General features: G+C 43.5%; 1 protein-coding gene and 1 long non-coding RNA gene across 2 annotated transcripts; both read right to left on the reverse strand.

Annotated features, from left to right (window-relative positions):
• Positions 1–738: 738 nt before the first annotated feature.
• LOC311328236 lies at positions 739–3358 on the reverse strand. Its single transcript, XR_014631190.1, has 4 exons — positions 3254–3358; positions 2430–2523; positions 1491–1574; positions 739–1377 (listed from the first exon to the last, which is right to left on the reverse strand). It is a non-coding gene; the product is annotated as an uncharacterized lncRNA (long non-coding RNA).
• Positions 3359–4300: 942 nt separating this feature from the next.
• On the reverse strand, positions 4301–16645 carry tmem19 (transmembrane protein 19). The gene is made up of 7 exons (XM_084462231.1): positions 16516–16645; positions 15975–16136; positions 15427–15540; positions 13287–13424; positions 12853–13107; positions 8278–8487; positions 4301–7418 (listed from the first exon to the last, which is right to left on the reverse strand). Exons 2-7 carry the CDS (start codon positions 16096–16098, stop codon positions 7258–7260), a joined length of 1002 nt encoding a protein of 333 aa, XP_084318357.1. The 5' UTR covers positions 16099–16136; positions 16516–16645; the 3' UTR covers positions 4301–7257.
• Positions 16646–19275: the final 2630 nt, after the last annotated feature.

The raw sequence follows: 19275 nt of genomic DNA on the forward strand, positions 1-19275 counted from the left end.
ACCTGTTCTATTCTATTCTATTCTGTTCTGTTCTGTTCTATTCTATTCTATTCTATTCTGTTCTGTTCTGTTCTATTCTATTCTATTCTGTTCTGTTCTATTCTATTCTGTTCTGTTCTATTCTGTTCTGTTCTGTTCTGTTCTGTTCTGTTCTATTCTGTTCTATTCTATTCTGTTCTGTTCTATTCTGTTCTGTTCTATTCTGTTCTGTTCTGTTCTGTTCTATTCTGTTCTATTCTGTTCTATTCTATTAATATATCCATGGGCTAGACCGACTGGTTTCTACTTCGTCTCTAGTACAGAAGCCACGAAGCCAAGTCACACACATGCCAAGAGACAGGTACATAAATAAGGATAACGTCAACAAGTTGCTTTTATGTTTACATGATTGGCATGATTAGGCCTACTATTTGTGTAAGTGTTTATAGTTTTGCCTAATACTGTGACAACATAAGCCCAAAGGCCTATTCCATCATGTCATTGATAATTAGCAGGACTCTAATATCTTACCTTGTTCTCATTTAGTAAGAGTAAAAAACACAGAATCTGTTCCTAATATGGTATTCACGTTTTATTAATCATAGACAGCCTCCTATATTTTCATTAAAAAAAAACATTATTCATACTAGTTTTAGAGGCTGTATTGTGCATACATGTAACCTCTTTACATTCTTTTTCACAACAACATTCTATATTGACCAAAAGTATGAACCAAGCAGCAAAGTAGCCTATGGGATAATACCTCAACCTCCTCGCTTATCCGTGTGCAGAGTAGAATAGACTCGGATAAGAGATTAACACATTGAACTTGGAAGCTGTGTACAAGAACTACACTAAATCCTTAAAGTGCAAACAGCAGCATACATTCACCTAAGACACAAAAACAACACCATGTATAAGAGGCAGAGGCTTAGGAGCAAGTGTTATAAAATAAAGTCAAACACAGTGCATGAATCACCATTCTTTGACTTCCATGCGCACATGGAAATGAATCCCATAATATTATATTAAAAAACAAACAAACAGATGCCATACTGTTCATAGCTATCCATCATCAAACAACACCATACTGTTCAGAGCTATCCATCATGAAACAACACCATACTGTATAGTGGAGCAGGGCATACATCCTGCTATCCTACTACCACACAGTACAGTGGGATAGCTACTACACCCTAACACAGTACAGTGGGATAGCTACTACACCCTACTAGCAGCATACTGGACACGAATACAAGCTGGGTGAGAACAGAAAGGTGTCAGCGGTTGATCATGGCCAATATATCTCTGAAGAACCATCGTTCATCTCAAAGGCTATCTGTGTGAGGAGCATTTTCCTTCCCCCCATGATCCCGCCTGGATAAAGGAGACGACTGTCTGTGAAGAATTAAATACATAAAACATGTTTATAGCAGTTGAATTATATCAAGGAAACTCAATTCAGTCGCTCTCTCACAAACACAATAATATAGGCCGTTTCATCATCTTACGTGTCTTTGGCCTTGGTGGCTTTCTTCATCAGCTGTCGCGTGCACGGGGACACCATGCTATCAGTTGGGCTCCATATCTCACACCTGCAACACAGGTGTCACACAATTGCAATAACTATACGGTTATGACATCTGGCTACATGAAATGTGTGGCTTTTTGTTTTAATGCTTTTAATTTATTTGTCCTGCCTTTTGTTTTAAATGTCTATAATGTCTTGCTTTTTGTTTTAATGCTTTTAATGTCTCATGTAAAGCACCTTGAATTGCCCTGTGGCTGAAATGTGCCATATAAATAAACTTGCCTTGCCTTGCCTTACTGCATTCCAGGGTATGTGAATGAATATATATTCATATTCATTCAATATATATTATATATTGAATGATACATGACTGAGCTAAAATGCTAATAATTGCAATAATTGTTGTTGTAATATATATTGCAATAATGTTGAATACCATCTGTTCCATTCTGCCTTCTCTACCCTACACAGAACGGACCATTAAAGCATTGTCAGCTGCTTATATTTATTAAAATCCATCATAACTTCAGCTACTCTTCACAAGTGGCATACTCTAACAAGTCCGTGTGGAAACAAATCCCATATAGCCTAATAATCGTCCGTGTGGTTGATTGATTGATTTTTATTTATTTTTAAGACAGGGACAAGGTACAGTAGACATTTACCCTATAGAATAGGGAGAGATGCACTGTACAAGGTTAAAGCTAAAACAGCTAATTTCCACCCGCAGTCCCTGGGCAAATAAATATACAGTCTAGTGGGGCAAATAGCACACAGTAGGAAAGTTACATACATAGAAGGAATACAAAAAAGTTATGTAGCAAAGACTCATCCCTATACCCACATCCCAAACTCCCCAGACCCTTAAAAAAACAAACTCTGGTTGTTTGACTTTACATTACTTTACATTTGTACTCACTTTTCTTGAATCTTCTTCCTCGACGCCAGACTCGTGGTCGGTGGCGGTTTGAAGGAATCTGTCTCTTTCAGTGCTCCTTCAGTGTTCATATTCCCTGTGCATGATACGAATCACATCAATGAACATTGCTTTCTCACCAACCCCGAATGTGACGTTAACTGACGTTATAGTTGCATTTTCATAATAGATAAGAAGATAACATAACATGAAAAATATCCTACAGTACTTCGTCAACAACAAACTAAGAATCATATCCGTTAAATATCGTGAATCCATTAAACCCACCTTGCTTAAAGGTAATGATCTCGCAGACTGCTGTCAGAAAGAGGAGTTTGTTCATACAGTTGACAGTTCGGTGTGTTTATTATAAAGGAGGATATTTCGAAGGTGGCGCTTGTTTCAAACGCGCTCGTTTCATTGGTAGTGGCCGCGTCCCAAACATAACACACCCCACCTCCTATTACCTCTCCCGTCTGACCACATTCTTCACACTCCCTAAACTTGTTTTCCCAGTGTGTCATGGTTTGAATTTTCAAAAATAAACCGTATCGGTCATAACAAATGTGTCTAATAGAAAACGGTCACTTTATTTGTGCACAGTAATACAGGGTGAGTGAGTGAGTGAGTGAGTGAGTGAGTGGGTGCTCAATCGCTGTGCTATGAGATGCATACAATAAGACAACAATGACAGTAGATTAGACAGTATTGTAAAGAATAAACTATACACAGCTCTACACAACAGCCGTCAAAATAAATCGGTGTCGGCCTATTTAGGAGAGACGCTCATATTTACAAGTGTCAGATAAACATGAAACTTCACTTACCTAAGCAAAAGGGTCTATTCAAACAAATGCTGGGTTTTGAAGCCTCGGCGCTTCCATTAAATAACTTATTTAGACACGTTTTGTCCGAGTGAATTTATTTTTCCGAGGTAGTCTTCTTCTGTGGTGGTGGGGGTCTCTTTGAAGCTTCAAACACAAGGCTAGCGTCGTCTGCACCTGCTGGAGAGGGTTGACATATCATCCTGTTCAAGATATATGGGGAACTTTAGGGACAACTATACTCACTGAAGTGATTTTGAGGGCTTGGGTGGGGGATGTATTCAAATTAAAAAACAGCCTAACAATTTAGTATGTATAGGTGCTTTTGTCTGGTTTGTTAACCCTTTTAACCCTGAAAATACAGTGACAACATTTCGAATATTAATTGGATTTTCCCTATAATACTAGAAAGCGCAGTTTCTCAGCTTTCCGCAAGTGTTGGAGTGAGGATTTTTTTTTGATTTGTTAGATATTTTTTTAATATTATTAAATTGTTAGATATTTTTAAAATGTTGCCGGTGACGTGGTCGTATTAAAAGGGTTAAAACATGTCAAAGCAGGGTGGAATGAAGATGAGTCAGGGTTCAGATGTGGGAAGGCTGTACCCACAGAACACTTCCTCCTTCTTACTGCATTTCATCCTACACTACTTCCCAGCATTTCACATAGTTGTGCATTCTGAAGCAAGGCATGCACCACTCCTGTAAAAACCTTGCGCCCAACGTGGGGCTCGAACCCACGACCCTGAGATTAAGAGTCTCATGCTCTACCGACTGAGCTAGCCGGGCCTGTCTACAGTTCACACCCTTGCTTCCATTACACAATGGCATGAGGTGTGACCCCTGCTCCCTCCTCCAGGAATAACCCCAGCTCTCCCAGTTCAATTCCAAGGGGCTTTCTTGGCATGGGAAACATGTTTACATTGCCAAAACAAGTGTGAAATAAAACAAACAAATGTAAGTTCAATTAAAGATATAAGGAAATGTGTAAACATATCCCAGTTTGAAAAATAGAAACAATACAGTAAATAAGCGAGAACTGTGTAAGCACTTCAACCTTTTTTATTTATTTACAAATCTATCTGTTCTGTTTATATGTACAGTGTATCAACTGTAGATGATTGACAGTCGTTTGGTGGTCGTTTCCCTCGGACATCCCTTTCCTCTCACAACACCTCACATGTTGCTGCTGCACATTGCTCTGTGACTGACTATGACTCGTTTCTCAGAGTAGACTAGGGACTGACGGGGCTGCATTCCAGTCTAGATACAGCGGTTCCTCCTATGTCCTTGTTCACTCTTCTTAAGATTACAGGGAACGTGTTTATGCCCAACAGAAGGCCCATGAAGGGAACACAGGAGTGGACTCTCGAATAGAAAGCAGCTCTAGGACCTACTGTGTGCATAAGTCAATGAATGATGCAATCTGGACTCCTCATCCTATCCTCAGTCAACTTGTACCCTGTCATGTCAAATCTATCTATCTATCTATCTATCTATCTATCTATCCGTCTGTCTATCTGTCTGTCTGTCTGTCTGTCTGTCTTTCTATCTAATCAAACTTTACAGTAGCACATTTCATACACAAAGGTAACACAGTGCACTTCACAGAAAGAGGGAGGGGGTATAGCCTACATATATTAATTATATTCCTAATCTTCCTGAGGGAAACAAAAAAAACAGTTCACCCATTTAAGCCAGTGTAGAACTTTTAAAAAACAAAACAAAAAAACAAGATGGAAACCTGAACTGCCCTGGTCTAGCCCTGATCCTGTAGCTAGCTACCAAGTGAGAAGCCATGGATGGCATCACCAGGTTGGCATGTTGTATCAATCTAGGGGACAGGGAAGACGACAAATCAGAAGATGGCAGCAGCACACAGAGAAGTCAGTCAGTCAGTCAGTCAGTCAGTCAGTCAGTCATTCAGTCAGTCAGTCAGTCAGTCATCCATCTGCTCTATAAGTGATACAGTGATGTTTAAAGATGCTCCATCTCCATTGACTACTCTGGCGCTGACCTGGCTGGGGACTGAAATGTTTTTTGGCTTGTCTTGCTTGATTGTGCAGTAAATGCAGGTGTACTCAGCCTCAATCAGAATCAATGCCAGCGCCATTTTGGCAGGTTGTAGGCTCCGCCATTTTGGGCGGGGTTACCAACAGCGACGTCTCTTTGATTGGTGGAGCTCGCTGTTACAATGGAATGAGACAATGGGTTATGTGCTTTTCTGCATGGACAGAAATAGTTTACATGAGAACAGAATTCAGAATACTGCAAAAATTTAGTTTTTCAGATGAAATTCTGAAAAATCTCACACTAGATCCAAAATGTGTCTTTTTTTCTCTGCAGTAGCTGCATACTGTTTACAGTAAAACATTTTTTTGCACCAAATTATGATATTTTAAAAAATCCAGCAAAGAAGGTTTGTGGAGGACAGTCTGTAGACGTAGTGTAGAAATTGTGGTGTCAATTGACCACAGTGGGAGGAGATAGGTTTAATTAGGTGGGCTAGCTTATATAGTATAGTTTATAGTAGTTTATTAATATTTAGTTATATTTATTATTATTGGTAGTGCTAACAGTTATATTTGTAGCTATAATAGTAATAGCAATTGAATGTATAGTAGTTATATGTACAGTAGTATAATAGTACTGGCAGTAGTTGTTATATACCCTAACTCTAACAGTAAGGTTACTGTTAACCCTAATACTACTGTTAACCCTTACACCACTGCAGTGATGATCTGTTAATGTAGGGTAATCCTCTCAACAGACATCCTTTTTATAACAACAGTAGTAGCATTCACCTCAACTTCCATACCAACACCTCCAACAACTACTGTGGTAGCATTTATCCTACCTTCCTTCCTTAGGCTACTAACTTCCATCCTACCATCCTACCTTCCTTATATTCAAATACATATTCAGAATAACATTGATTGTAAACTAATATTTATACATTTTTTGAGCTATTGAGCTTATTAAAACGATGAGTCTTGAGATGTTTAATCTATTTTTGAGTGTATTACAAGCAGTAGTTTTTTATATTTATATTGAAATTTATTTAGTAGTATTGGTAGTGCTAATTGTATGCTATTGTGTGCTATTTGTAGTTATAATAGTAATAACAATAGTGTTTATAGTAGTTATACAGTATTTGCAATAGTTAGTAGTTATAATATTATTGGCAGTAGTTGTTACAACCAGCTTCAGCAACTAGCCCACCTCACATTTTCTCCAGGGAATGTATTTTCTAGTTGTCTTTAGTGATGGTCCTAATTCCTGCCAGCTCAGAGCATATGGACCTTTCTGCTCACTTGAGCCTACATTTTGGTGGTGGTTGCAAAGTGACAGCACGTACAGACGATTTGTTATGATTTTCTAAAGTTTAAAACTTTAGACATTTGCAACATTACAACTTTAGACTCATCACGAGTACCCTGGCCCACAATGCCAGTTGAGGACTTCTGGCATAGGACTGGACCTGTGTGAAACGCTAGGTGATTTTCCCTGCATGGGAAGTCAGACTTTAGGAAGAGGTCATGGTAGATGAGCCTCCAGCCCCTAATCAAGATCTCCTCCCAGAAGCAAGCAGGACCAGTCGAATCAACAACCACGTCATGTCAATCCAGACCTCATGTCATATTCACATTCCTAAGAATAAAGCTAATCCATGACGCCATCTTGATAGTTTGCAAAATTAACATGGTATTTGATGCTAGATAGAACAGAAAACAACATAAACTCACTTTTAGATTCAGTTAAGATCCATGAATAGAACAGAAATATCTGAACCAGTTTGGACAACACTGAGCCATAATGACCACATGAGAGGAACCACAACAGGGGCGTTGGGGGTAGATATTGGAGCTTTCATTTTCCATTGTTGGAAAACAGGATTTTTCCTGTAATTCTGCAACAATTTCTTTCCACCCTCTCACAAAACCGAATGTGAAAGTATCCATAAGACACTGTTGCTGTTGACTGAGGTGTTCAGCAGTGTTCAGGTTCCTATCGAGGCCAGAGCGGCCAGGCCAGACCAGGCAGAACCAGGGCCACCAGGATGGAGGAGAACAGGTTGACGCCGTTGTTGTCCAAGATGGGCTTCCCACAAATCCTCGTTGTGGTCACAGACTCGTGGTTAACGACTTTCCCTGAACTCGCATCAACGCCTGAAGAGGGAGGGAGGGAAGGAAGGAAGGTGTTTTACTGTGGAATTGTTAATGCTTTGGATGACATCGTTCTGAACCAATCAAATGGAAGTGGGCGAGGAGAGCAGTGAGCTCATTCATTATTCTGCGCTCACCCACCCTTCAGTAAATAGCCAAGGGTCTATAGGTAGGGACTGGCACAATGCTATCAATGGCTATTTCTATAGGATAGATGAGGTCAGAGATTAGTGTCTCAAAATCCGATCCCCCTCCCCTCATCCTAACCCGGGTCCGTTCCCCATTCCTACCCCCTTCCTACCCCTACCCCTGCCTCTATCTGGGCCCAGGCACATTCACACTCACCCTACCCCCGACCCCTGCCTCTATCTGGGCCCAGGCACATTCACGCACACACAGACACACACCAGTGTTTGCCATGTCTCTCCTATGATGTTTTTAGCCTCTTTTACTCTGAAAATTTAATTTAATGTAATGTATTGCTTTATAAATGTTCTTAGCCGGTAGACAAACATACTCCAGGAGCTTGCTCCATCGCCTTGTTGAGAGGGGTCAGGGAAGAATTTTTTCCTGCTCACTTATCTGGCCCCCGGGTGATTACTGTTTTTTTGCTTCCCTCTGGAATATGTAGAGAGTGGGTCGTATGCCCACCTCCCTTGTTCTCTGTAAAGCGCATTGTGTTGCCTCTGGGTATGAAATGCGCTATACAAATAAAGCTTTGATTGATTGATTGATTATCCCACTAAATTCACCTGCTCCCAGTTCTAGGTTTTGGCCAATAGTAATTAAGCTATAGGAAACAAGAGGGGCTCAGAGGCTTAATAACGGAACTATATTTATTCCACGAGGGCAGCAGGCCTACCTGAATACTGCATGTGTGCACCCAGGACAGAGTCCAGAACGGAGCCAATCAACCCGGCCACGCCCCCGTAGACAATGAGAGGCCACTGGGGATCAGCCAGGTGCAGGTCACTGACCAATAGGAGCTGAGATATGAAATAAGCCACACCCACTGCCAGTCCACCCAGGAAGCTGGCCACTAAACCCACAGTGGTCACACCCCCATTGGTCCCTGTGGAGAGGAGGAGAGAGGAGAATGAATTAAACATTATTTCCTTCCGCCAAATATGCAGCTAAGAGCTTTTTAATAGGCCACTTTAGAGCATCCTTTCTTTCTTCTGCTCTGTTGTAACCATGACTACACAGTCGTCTTTGTCCCCGTCTACAGTCTGTTTTGATAGTGATCAATAACTGTTGTCCTACAGTACGTCATTCTAATCATCACAAAATGAGGATATATTCCAGTTATAAAAGTGTCTTCATGTCCAGGATACATTTCTGCTTGATTTTGATTTGATTTGATTTATTTGCTGAGGGAAAGCACAAGTTAATGAACAATCACTACATGATTTTATCAATACAACCAGAGATTGTAAACTAGCCAGGTTGTAGCCAGAGGCTAGTTTCCACCTGTAGTCCCATGGGAAGATGTTCCCTAAAAGAAGACAAGTACAATACTAAAACCCTATAACGTTAAATCTAAAAGCATTACATACAACAAAAACATAAATCAGGATTAAAACAAGATAACCACATATCAATTAACTACTAGACTACATTTGTAGATGACATAAACCCGGGCAGATGAGTGAGAGTGCTGTCTGGAGAGTGAGAGTGCTGTCTGGAGAGTGAGAGTGCTGGCTGGAGAGTGAGAGTGCTGTCTGGAGAGTGAGAGTGCTGTCTGGAGAGTGAGAGTGCTGTCTGGAGAGTGAGAGTGCTGTCTGGTGAGTGAGAGTGCTGTCTGGAGAGTGAGAGTGCTGTCTGGTGAGTGAGAGTGCTGTCTGGAGAGTGAGAGTGCTGTCTGGAGAGTGAGAGTGCTGTCTGGTGAGTGAGAGTGCTGTCTGGAGAGTGAGAGTGCTGTCTGGAGAGTGAGAGTGCTGTCTGGTGAGTGAGAGTGCTGTCTGGAGAGTGAGAGTGCTGTCTGGTGAGTGAGAGTGCTGTCTGGAGAGTGAGAGTGCTGTCTGGAGAGTGAGAGTGCTGTCTGGTGAGTGAGAGTGCTGTCTGGAGAGTGAGAGTGCTGTCTGGAGAGTGAGAGTGCTGTCTGGAGAGTGAGAGTGCTGTCTGGTGAGTGAGAGTGCTGTCTGGAGAGTGAGAGTGCTGTCTGGAGAGTGAGAGTGCTGTCTGGTGAGTGAGAGTGCTGTCTGGAGAGTGAGAGTGCTGTCTGGAGAGTGAGAGTGCTGTCTGGAGAGTGAGAGTGCTGTCTGGAGAGTGAGAGTGCTGTCTGGAGAGTGAGAGTGCTGTCTGGTGAGTGAGAGTGCTGTCTGGAGAGTGAGAGTGCTGTCTGGAGAGTGAGAGTGCTGTCTGGAGAGTGAGAGTGCTGTCTGGAGAGTGAGAGTGCTGTCTGGAGAGTGAGAGTGCTGTCTGGAGAGTGAGAGTGCTGTCTGGAGAGTGAGAGCAGTCTGGGTCGTCTCTTTTTCCTCTCATTATGAAGTCTAATGATGAACTTCCTGTTCACTACCTTGCGATGAACACCCCATCAGCCTCACAAGCCTCACCCTCTACCCTGAACCCTGCCCCCCCTCACCCTCTACCGGCTATGAACCCTGCCCCCCCCTCACCCTCTACCGGCTGTGAACCCTGCCCCCCCTCACCCTCTACCGGCTGTGAACCCTGACCCCCTCACCCTCTACCGGCTGTGAACCCTGCCCCCCCTCACCCTCTACCGGCTGTGAACCCTGCCCCCCCTCACCCTCTACCGGCTGTGAACCCTGCCCCCCCTCACCCTCTACCAGCTGTGAACCCTGCCCCCCCTCACCCTCTACCGGCTGTGAACCCTGCCCCCCCTCACCCTCTACCGGCTGTGAACCCTGCCCCCCCTCACCCTCTACCGGCTGTGAACCCTCCCCCCCCTCACCCTCTACCAGCTGTGAACCCTGCCCCCCCTCACCCTCTACCGGCTGTGAACCCCCCCCCCCCCCGAGGACAGGGACGAGGACACTGGGATCTATGAGCCACAGTAGAACTACCCCTCGACCAAAACATAGCATTATCCTTGTATGAGCTTGAGAAAAGCCAAGCTAACTGTCTTATCTGTTCCCTATCACATCTGATTATTTCCTCCACAATGACATTCCAGCTTCGCCCTGCGGTGATGCACTTAAGATCTAGTTCACTTTATTGTGCCCAGAATCGCCCCGCGGTGGTGCACTTAAGATCTAGTTCACTTTATTGTGCCCAGAATCGCCCCGCGGTGGTGCAGTTGAGATCTAGTTGACTTTATTGTGCCCAGCTTCGCCCCGCGGTGGTGCACTTGAGATCTAGTTCACTTTATTGTGCCCAGCTTCGCCCTGCGGTGGTGCAGTTAAGATCTAATTCACTTTATTGTGCCCCGAAGACAAGATGGTCACGATGGTCTCTGCACTGCAGTACACATATCAGAAAAACCACAGTACCCAGAATCCCGCAGCGTCACCCCCACACTCACATCCATCCACTCACTGTGAGCCTTGAGGGACACGGGTCAGTGAGCTGGAGTAACGGTTCAGTTGAGTTCACACTGGGGGGGCCTGCAGCACCTATTGGACAGGACATGCTGGTCTTTGAGGAGGGTGGGATGTGATGTTTTGGGGCTTGTCTGATTAGGCCACTGTGAATGAAATTCAAGTCTCACCAAAGTGTTTTGTTTTCCTACTTGACTGTTGTTCTAACTTTGTAGTTCGTTCCTCTAAAATCAGTCTGTTAAAACTACAAATTGTTCCTGTGTGACATCACTTCCCTGTCCTCTTCATCCTGAAACTGTGTCACTTCCTTTTTCACGTTATAAACTATCACTTTCGTTCCCCAGTCACTCACTCTTGACTTGGATACACTTCCTGTTCTCGAGTCTGAATTTGCAAATCGTAACAGAATAAAACTATTGTCTTTTGTTTGAAACCAGCTTGAATCAAGCACTCGCGTGCTCTTATTTTTAAACCAAGTATAAAAATACTTTCATACCACAGCAGCAGGCGAACCTTCAGGGCCAGGGGCCGGTGGCACAAAACATCTTAAGTTTTCCCCTTAAGTATGACCCTTAAGGGTTAATTTCCCCTTAGTTAAGGGGATTACTTAAGGGTGATGCACAGAATCCCTTACATGGTTTCCTTAGCTAAGGAGAAACGTTCAGGATTTTCATACAAGGAAAGAGATTTTACAGCGGTAAAATTGTAGTTTCCATGGTGACCATTGGTTTGCTTGCACATCTGTCACAACACTACTGGACTGTCGATCAAATCTGTAATGAAATATCAGTTGCTCGTCACTAAGAGTGTCTAGTGGGTTCTCCCTGTCTAGTGGGTTCTCCCTGTCTAGTGGGTTCTCCCTGTCTAGTGGGTTCTCCCTGTCTAGTGGGTTCTCCCTGTCTAGTGGGTTCTCCCTGTCTAGTGGGTTCTCCCTGTCTAGTGGGTTCTCCCTGTCTAGTGGGTTCTCCCTGTCTAGTGGGTTCTCCCTGTCTAGTGGGTTCTCCCTGTCGTGGAACACTGTTCTTGGGATACGATTTCCATGGTTTATGTTCCTAAACGCAGCCATGTGACTTAGCTAAGGTTGGGGTAGAGGTCCCTTACGTTTTTCCCCTTATTTTGCCTGCTAAGGTCTTTTGTGCAACACCTTAACGGACTTTAAGGGACTCCTTAAGTATTAGACCGAGATGAGTAGAAAACCTTAAATACTTGAGGGACATCTTAAGGAAACCATAAGGGGAATACTTAAGGGTGTTTGTGCAACAGATTTTATTTTAAGGAAACCTTAAGTCAGAACTTAAGGGAAATATTAACTCAAGGTGTTTTGTGCAACCGGCCCCAGAGCCCTTAGTGTAGTGACCCCTCCCCTGTGGATCTCTCTCCCCATGGAGGTCCGCCAGGCGCCGGCCTTCGGCAGCTAGATTGGTTGTTCTTGTTGTTTGTTGTTGTTTGTTCTTGTTGTTGTCTCTTGTCTGTTTATTGCTCTGATGTAAAGCGACCTTGGGTTTCATGAAAGGCGCTATATAAATGTAAGTTGTTATTATTATTATTATTATTATTATTATAAGGCATAAGTCAAAACTGTGAAGACACACAATTTGTGTACAGCTAGCCTAATTTCTCTGGTCTACATCTCAGACCCTGGATTCAAAACCTCACATCTAGAAGAGAAAACGTCTTCGCTCAGCAGCGGACACGACCTCTGACCTCATGATAATGATCTGATCTTATGATACGATAGATCTGACCTCATCATAATGTGTCTCCCTGCTAACCTCTGAGCTGGATGGAACTCCAGCAGTAGAGAAAAGAATAATTTATTCTCTCTATGTGACAGAAAAACCACCGTCTCATAATGAGAAAGAGTTGAAGTGCTGAGAGAAAAAAAAAAAAAAAAAAAGATGGAACAAAACCTTGTGATTGGCTAGTGGTGTGCTCACCTGTCGGGACTTCCTTCCAGGTGGTGATGAGCCTGGGCTTTGATTGGCTGAGGACGGGGCCGACCTCTGAGGCCCAGGTGTCTCCGGTGCTGCAGGCGAGCGCGCCGAGGAGAGACAAGCTCATCCAGGAGGCGGAGTACTGCTTCCCGAAGTCCACGGGCGTCTCCCCCGGACCCACCTCGATCATGTAGAGCAGGGCCAGCTCTGCCGGGACCCCCCCGTTACAGAACACCTGGATCCAGTTCCTCTGGCCGCCTAGGGGAGGCGCACACACACGCATGCACGCACGCACACACACGCACACACAAGCACACACGCACACACACGCACGCACAAGCACACGCACACACACGCACACACACAATCAGGTTCAGATCCAAATAACAGAGTGGACGCCCCTAATAGAGTGACTCCTCATTCATACGTTCCACTACCTTCTTTGTACTCGGAGTCCATCTTCTTCTTGGCCTCCGCTCCCCAGCGGGTCAGCTTGGAGGAGGTGATGAAGAAGGTCAGCAGGGTGGAGAAGAAGCTGAGGTTGGCCATGGTCAGGATGAATCCCACCAGGAGGGCTGGAACACACACACACACACACACACACACACAGACACACACACACACACACACACACACACACACACACACACACACACACACACACACACACACACACACACACACACACACACACACACACACACACAAAAAACATCAAAAGATAGTAGACAGACAGTGATATAACCTAGTTCTACATTTCCTGGATGTAGACTGATCTTTACTTAAAGGCACGGCACATCTTCAAGGAGAGCTCTCTTAAGCCTGCAGTATACTTGCTGTTTGACAGCGTGCGTACGTGTAGACAAGTGTGTATTTTGCGGGACGTTGATTCCTGAGGACGTGTCAGACGAACCGCAGGCAACGCTACAAAGGACGGCAGGAAGCGCGCGGCGCCCACGCTGGAGACGCAGAGTAGACAGGACAAAGCTAGTAAACAGTGGGCTTAAGTGTTAGCCTTCTTTGTCAAGCACTAAGCCAAGCACTTAGCTTGACAAAGAGGTCCCCAGACAGACAGGCCGACAGACGAGGAACTCTTCGGAGCTGAGCATTCTGGGTGTTTATCTGTGGTTATATAAAGGCAACGTTTGTAGTAAAACATTTCACAGGCCAGTCAGCCAAAAAACTGCTTCATTGTGTGTCAGGGAAGGAACACAGGGCGGCTGTTGTGATTTTTGGGGGATGAATATTTGCCTCTCATTTTTTTGAAATGAGAGGGAAGATAGCCTGAACAAAATGGTAAATGGTAAATGGACTGCACTTATATAGCGCTTTTCCACCTTAGCGGCACTCAAAGCGCTTTACAATGGCCTCTCATTCACCCATTCACACTCACATTCACACACCAATGGCGGTAGCTGCCATGCAAGGTGCTAACCTGCTCATTGGGAGCAATTTGGGGTTAGGTGTCTTGCTCAAGGACACTTCGACATGTGGACAGTCGGAGCTGGGATTCGAACCACTGACCCTTCGATCATTGAACGACCCGCTCTACCAACTGAGCTACAGCCGCCCTCAACTTAGCAGACGCTGACGTACATGCACAAACACACACTACTGCTGCTAGCCAGCGAAAAGTTATTTTATAAGGTTAGATCAAAGGCAATCTTACTTCAACCTGCAGCAACATTTGCATGATCTAATATAACAAATCACATCTGCTTTATCTAATATCCGCTTGACATTTGCATATCAAATGTCAGTTCATCCTGATTGGAGGACAGATCTTTGTCTCTGGCAGAGGGTCCGAGTTTACCAATGTTGTACGGCCAATCAAAAGCATTTGCTGTTTGCTTACACATGAAACACAGCAACAATAACACATCAACAATAGCTCTAATTATTCTTACTTCATAAGGAGGTTAATAAAAGCATGGCAGACACAGGATGCTTCTCAATAACAATTCAAGTAGAAGCAGAGTCACACTCCATATGAGCCCCCCCCCCCCCCCCCCCACACACACACACACACACACGCACGCACGCACACACACACACACACGCACGCACGCTTCAGCCCAAACCGTTTGCTTTAAATCCACAGTGAAGTGTAGGATTCAGTGTTGATAGTTGGAGAACAGACACAGTGCAGGTCTGCCAGCTGATAACACAAGCCTGACCCCAGAGGTCAGAGGTCATCTAGCCTCTCAGGGTTACTCCTAGGGAATTATGGTTAACGGCTGAGTTGTCAAAGGGCAAAAGAGCTGTGCGCACATCCAACCTTAGTAGGCCAGGTGCTGGATCTCAGAGTACATACTTGAGAAGAGGAAAGATCCGCACACTAATTTCTCCCGGTCCACTTTATTGAGAATATCGCAATATTTCGACCCTTAGGTCTTCATCAGGCAACTTCAGGAACAGGAAGTTGCCTGATGAAGACCTAAGGGTCGAAACGTTGCGATATTCTCAATAAAGTGGACCGGGAGAAATTAGTGTGCGGATCTTTCCTCTTCTCACGTAATGACTGAGTTGTGACAAAAGTAACACACAGAAAAAGAGTCCCGCCCCCAGGGGGCGGACCTGCCAGAGCTCCTGTGCGGTCCAGGCTCCTCCTCTTCAGGGCTCGGACGGAGATCACCAAGGGAACCAGGATGGAGAACAACCATCGCCACGGAGACACCGGCTGCAATGTGCCTGGAGTCCAAGGAGACACAGTGAGTGACACACACACACACACACACACACACACACACACACACACACACGCACACACACACACACACACACACACACACACACACACACACACACACACACACACACACACACTGATGTGTCCGAATTACATACTGTATGGACTAATCTAGGACAATCCAAACAGCATTGAGCTTCAAAACACCATCGTCTCACATCAGATTCACTTCACTGTCTTTCTGAAGTCGTGTGTGTGTGTGTGTGTGTGTGTGTGTGTGTGTGTGTGTGTGTGAGTGAGTGAGTGAGTGAGTGAGTGAGTGAGTGTGTGTGTGTGTGTGTGTGTGTGTGTGTGTGTGTGTGTGTGAGTGTGTGTGTGTGTGTGTGTGTGTGCGTGCGTGCGTGCGTGTGTGAGTGAGTGTGTGTGTGTTACTCACCATAGTATGTGCTTCCCACTATGGAGATGACCCAGAAGAAGAGGGAGAGAGCCAGAGTGGCGCACAGCACGATCATCTCGGTCATCATCTTCACGTATGCTTTCATCAGGAGGTCAGAGTTCATAGGTCACACTCAGAGTTCATAGTGGAAATAGAGACTGCCTGAGGAAGACAACATTCAGTCTGATGAGGAGGAGGAACACAGTTCCTAGTTCTAGAGATGTCATCATCAATATAAAGACAAAGATAGTCAGATCACGAACTTCACGTTAACGTTAGGCAAGGCAAGGCAAGTTTATTTATATAGCACATTTCAGCCACAGGGCAATTCAAGGTGCTTTACATGAGACATTAAAAGCATTAAAACAAAAAGCAAGACATTAAAGACATTTAAAACAAAAGGCAGGACAAATTAAAAGCATTAAAACAAAAAGCAAGTCATTATAGACATTTAAACAAAAAGCAGGACAAATAGAATACAGGAATAAAAGTCACAGTTAGGCAAGCTGGCTATATTACGTGTTATTATTATGTAGCCTACCTGCAAAACCGCACGTCATGATGAGTCCTGCGTCTTCCATTGTAAAAACAAAACAACTAATACAACCTTACAGTGTTACGGGTAGAAGATACAGCAACTAAACAACAATTCAGTTTACACAAGAAGCCAGTGTGTTTTCAGAGAGTCAGGGACGCACTTCCGCTGTCAGAGCTTAAAGGCGCAGTAAAAACATTTTTCTTTTTAAGTTTAAAGGCGCAGTACGACATTTAGTGTAGCTTCTTTATCTCCATTACTTTTCTTTGGTTCATCATGACTGAATGGAGCGATAGAAAACCTCAAGCCTGTATTGTGTACAGTGAGACTACTAATGAATATTAGTAGCTGTTCAATATTTTTCAAAATGACGTGTAAATGAGTCTATAATAGGCCTACATTGCTATCACAGCCCAGCGTCAACACGTGGCTGAATGGAGATTCTCTCATGATTCTTAGGTTTCATTACGTTATGTCCTTTCCAGGAAAAGCATCTCTGGAATAGAGGGAGGATGTCTCAGTTCCACCCACGGTTGGTTGCGTAGCAACGTGATGATCATGGGGGGGAAGGCCTTGGGCCGAAAAAAAAAATGCTTTGGGCCGCTGTCTGCTGAAGTAATTAATTTTCAATGGAAACCACATGATGAGTCAAAATTATAATTGTTATTTTATTTTTAATTGTAACATTTTTGGATAAGGGAATGTTAGTGTTCACTATTTATCAGAGAGGGTAGTCTATGTGCAAATCGGGGTCGGGGGATGGGGGCAACTTTTAGCTGTGTTGCTCATTCCACAAATGCACAATCCTTACAAGTTGTACCTCGTTGACTAATCAGGCTTTCCAATGATATAAAATACAATACCAACTGGTATTATTAAAGCGGAGAAATAATCGACCGAAATAACGTTTCTGAACTTTTTTTGAGGAGTTTATCTTCCTTGGCGAACACCATTGGTCACATGGAAGGAGCAGATGTTCCATTACCCCAATTCACTCTCATTGTCTGATCAGCACCAATAAGACATGATTCTGATTAAATAACTAGGGACCCCACTTTTACTCCATTTTAGATTTTAGTTAGTTTCTCATGATTAATGCGATCAAAAGCTTTTGAAGCATCAATGAAACATATGAACATTGTAGAGTTTTGCCTGTGATATTTATCGAGAATTTCCTTGAGTGCATAAATGCACATATCCGTGCCGTGCTTTCGTTTAAACCCAAACTGGTTGTCGGTAGACAGGATGTAGCTCTCAAGTCTACTCAGTAGAACTGTCTCAAACACTTTGGACATGACACTGGCCAGAGCTATTGGCCTGTTATTATCTGAGCTGTTAAGCTTCCCCCCTTTATCTTTGATAACTGGCACTAGTACAACAGAGAGCATAGAGTCAGGTAGCACACCATGGACAAGAACACCTCTGAAGCATATCGCCACCAGAGGGCACTGTTTCTTACTGGCAAATGTAATGTGTTCAGCTGTTATAGTATCCAATCCCAATATCAATTTGGGGTTCAGTGTCTTGCTCAAGGACACTTCGACAGGTAGTCAGGAGGAGCCGGGATTCGAACCACCGACCCTACGATCACTGAACGACCCGCTCTACCAACTGAGCTATACCGCCGCCGCCGACGACTTCAGCAGGAGTGACAATGACCTCATCGTTAGACTCCACATGTCCCACTACAGACAGCTTACTTTTTATACAGTTAAATAGCTCATAATACTGTTTCTGCCATAACTGTGAGATTTGCTCAGGGCCACTCGCACCATCGATATTTGCTGGGAGAGGTGTTTTGCAATTATTGATCGTTTTTATCTCTTTCCAGAAAACTATTACTATTAAATTATTCTTTTGTAGCTTCCTCGCCAGTAAATCTGCCCTCATAGTATTTTCGTTTATTTTAATATAACAAAGTGTATTTTTAAATTCAGCATTAGTATGTTTTTTATTTTCAAAAAGAGGGCCATGCTTACATTTGCCTGACTCTGAGTGGAGTTCCTCTACATGTTCGTTCCAAACTGTCTTAGCATTGTACACTTTTCTCCTATGTTTGTACAGAGGCCTGCTCGAGGGGATTTGTATCATAGTTCACGTTGAACTCCTGTACAAGTCACATACTGATGTATTACACATGTCAGTACATCACATCGTCCACTAGATGGCGCCAAACTCCACCATTCCCCCTCCCATCCCTTCCAGGAGGCCATGTGACTCGTCCTGCTCTAGAGAGGAGGATGAAGAACCACATCACTACTTCTTCTTTAGAGAGACCTCCCCTGTGAAGAGAGGGCTGGGAGGAGAGACCACACCCAGTGGTGGAGCGGTGAATGAAGAAGTGGGGATGATCTCATCATCTCTGTCTCTATCTCTCTGTTATCCATTATATATCTTCATACACCAACATAATCATTATATTATCCATTATATATCTTCATATACCAACATAATCATTATATTATCCATTATATATCTTCATACACCAACATAATCATTATATTATCCGTTATATATCTTCATACACCAACATAATCATTATATTATCCATTATATATCTTCATACACCAACATAATCATTATATTATACATTATATATCTTCATACACCAACATAATCATTATATTATCCATTATATATCTTCATACACCAACATAATCATTATATTATCCATTATATATCTTCATACACCAACATAATCATTATATTATACATTATATATCTTCATACACCAACATAATCATTATATTATACATTATATATCTT

This window comes from Borostomias antarcticus (genome assembly GCF_949987555.1).
Source record: "Borostomias antarcticus genome assembly, contig: scaffold_149, whole genome shotgun sequence".
Classification (NCBI taxonomy): Eukaryota; Metazoa; Chordata; class Actinopteri; order Stomiiformes; family Stomiidae; genus Borostomias; species Borostomias antarcticus.

What these genes read in the sequence shown, in the direction of transcription:
- tmem19 (XM_084462231.1), bottom strand. Translation starts at nt 16,098, where the DNA reads ATGAACTCTGACCTCCTGATGAAAGCATACGTGAAGATGATGACCGAG. An exon ending in AGTGGGAAGCACATACTATG is followed by an intron (nt 15,541 to 15,974) that starts GTGAGTAACACA and finishes CTTGGACTCCAG; the next exon opens with GCACATTGCAGCCGGTGTCT. An exon ending in CCGCACAGGAGCTCTGGCAG is followed by an intron (nt 13,425 to 15,426) that starts GTCCGCCCCCTG and finishes TGTGTGTTCCAG; the next exon opens with CCCTCCTGGTGGGATTCATC.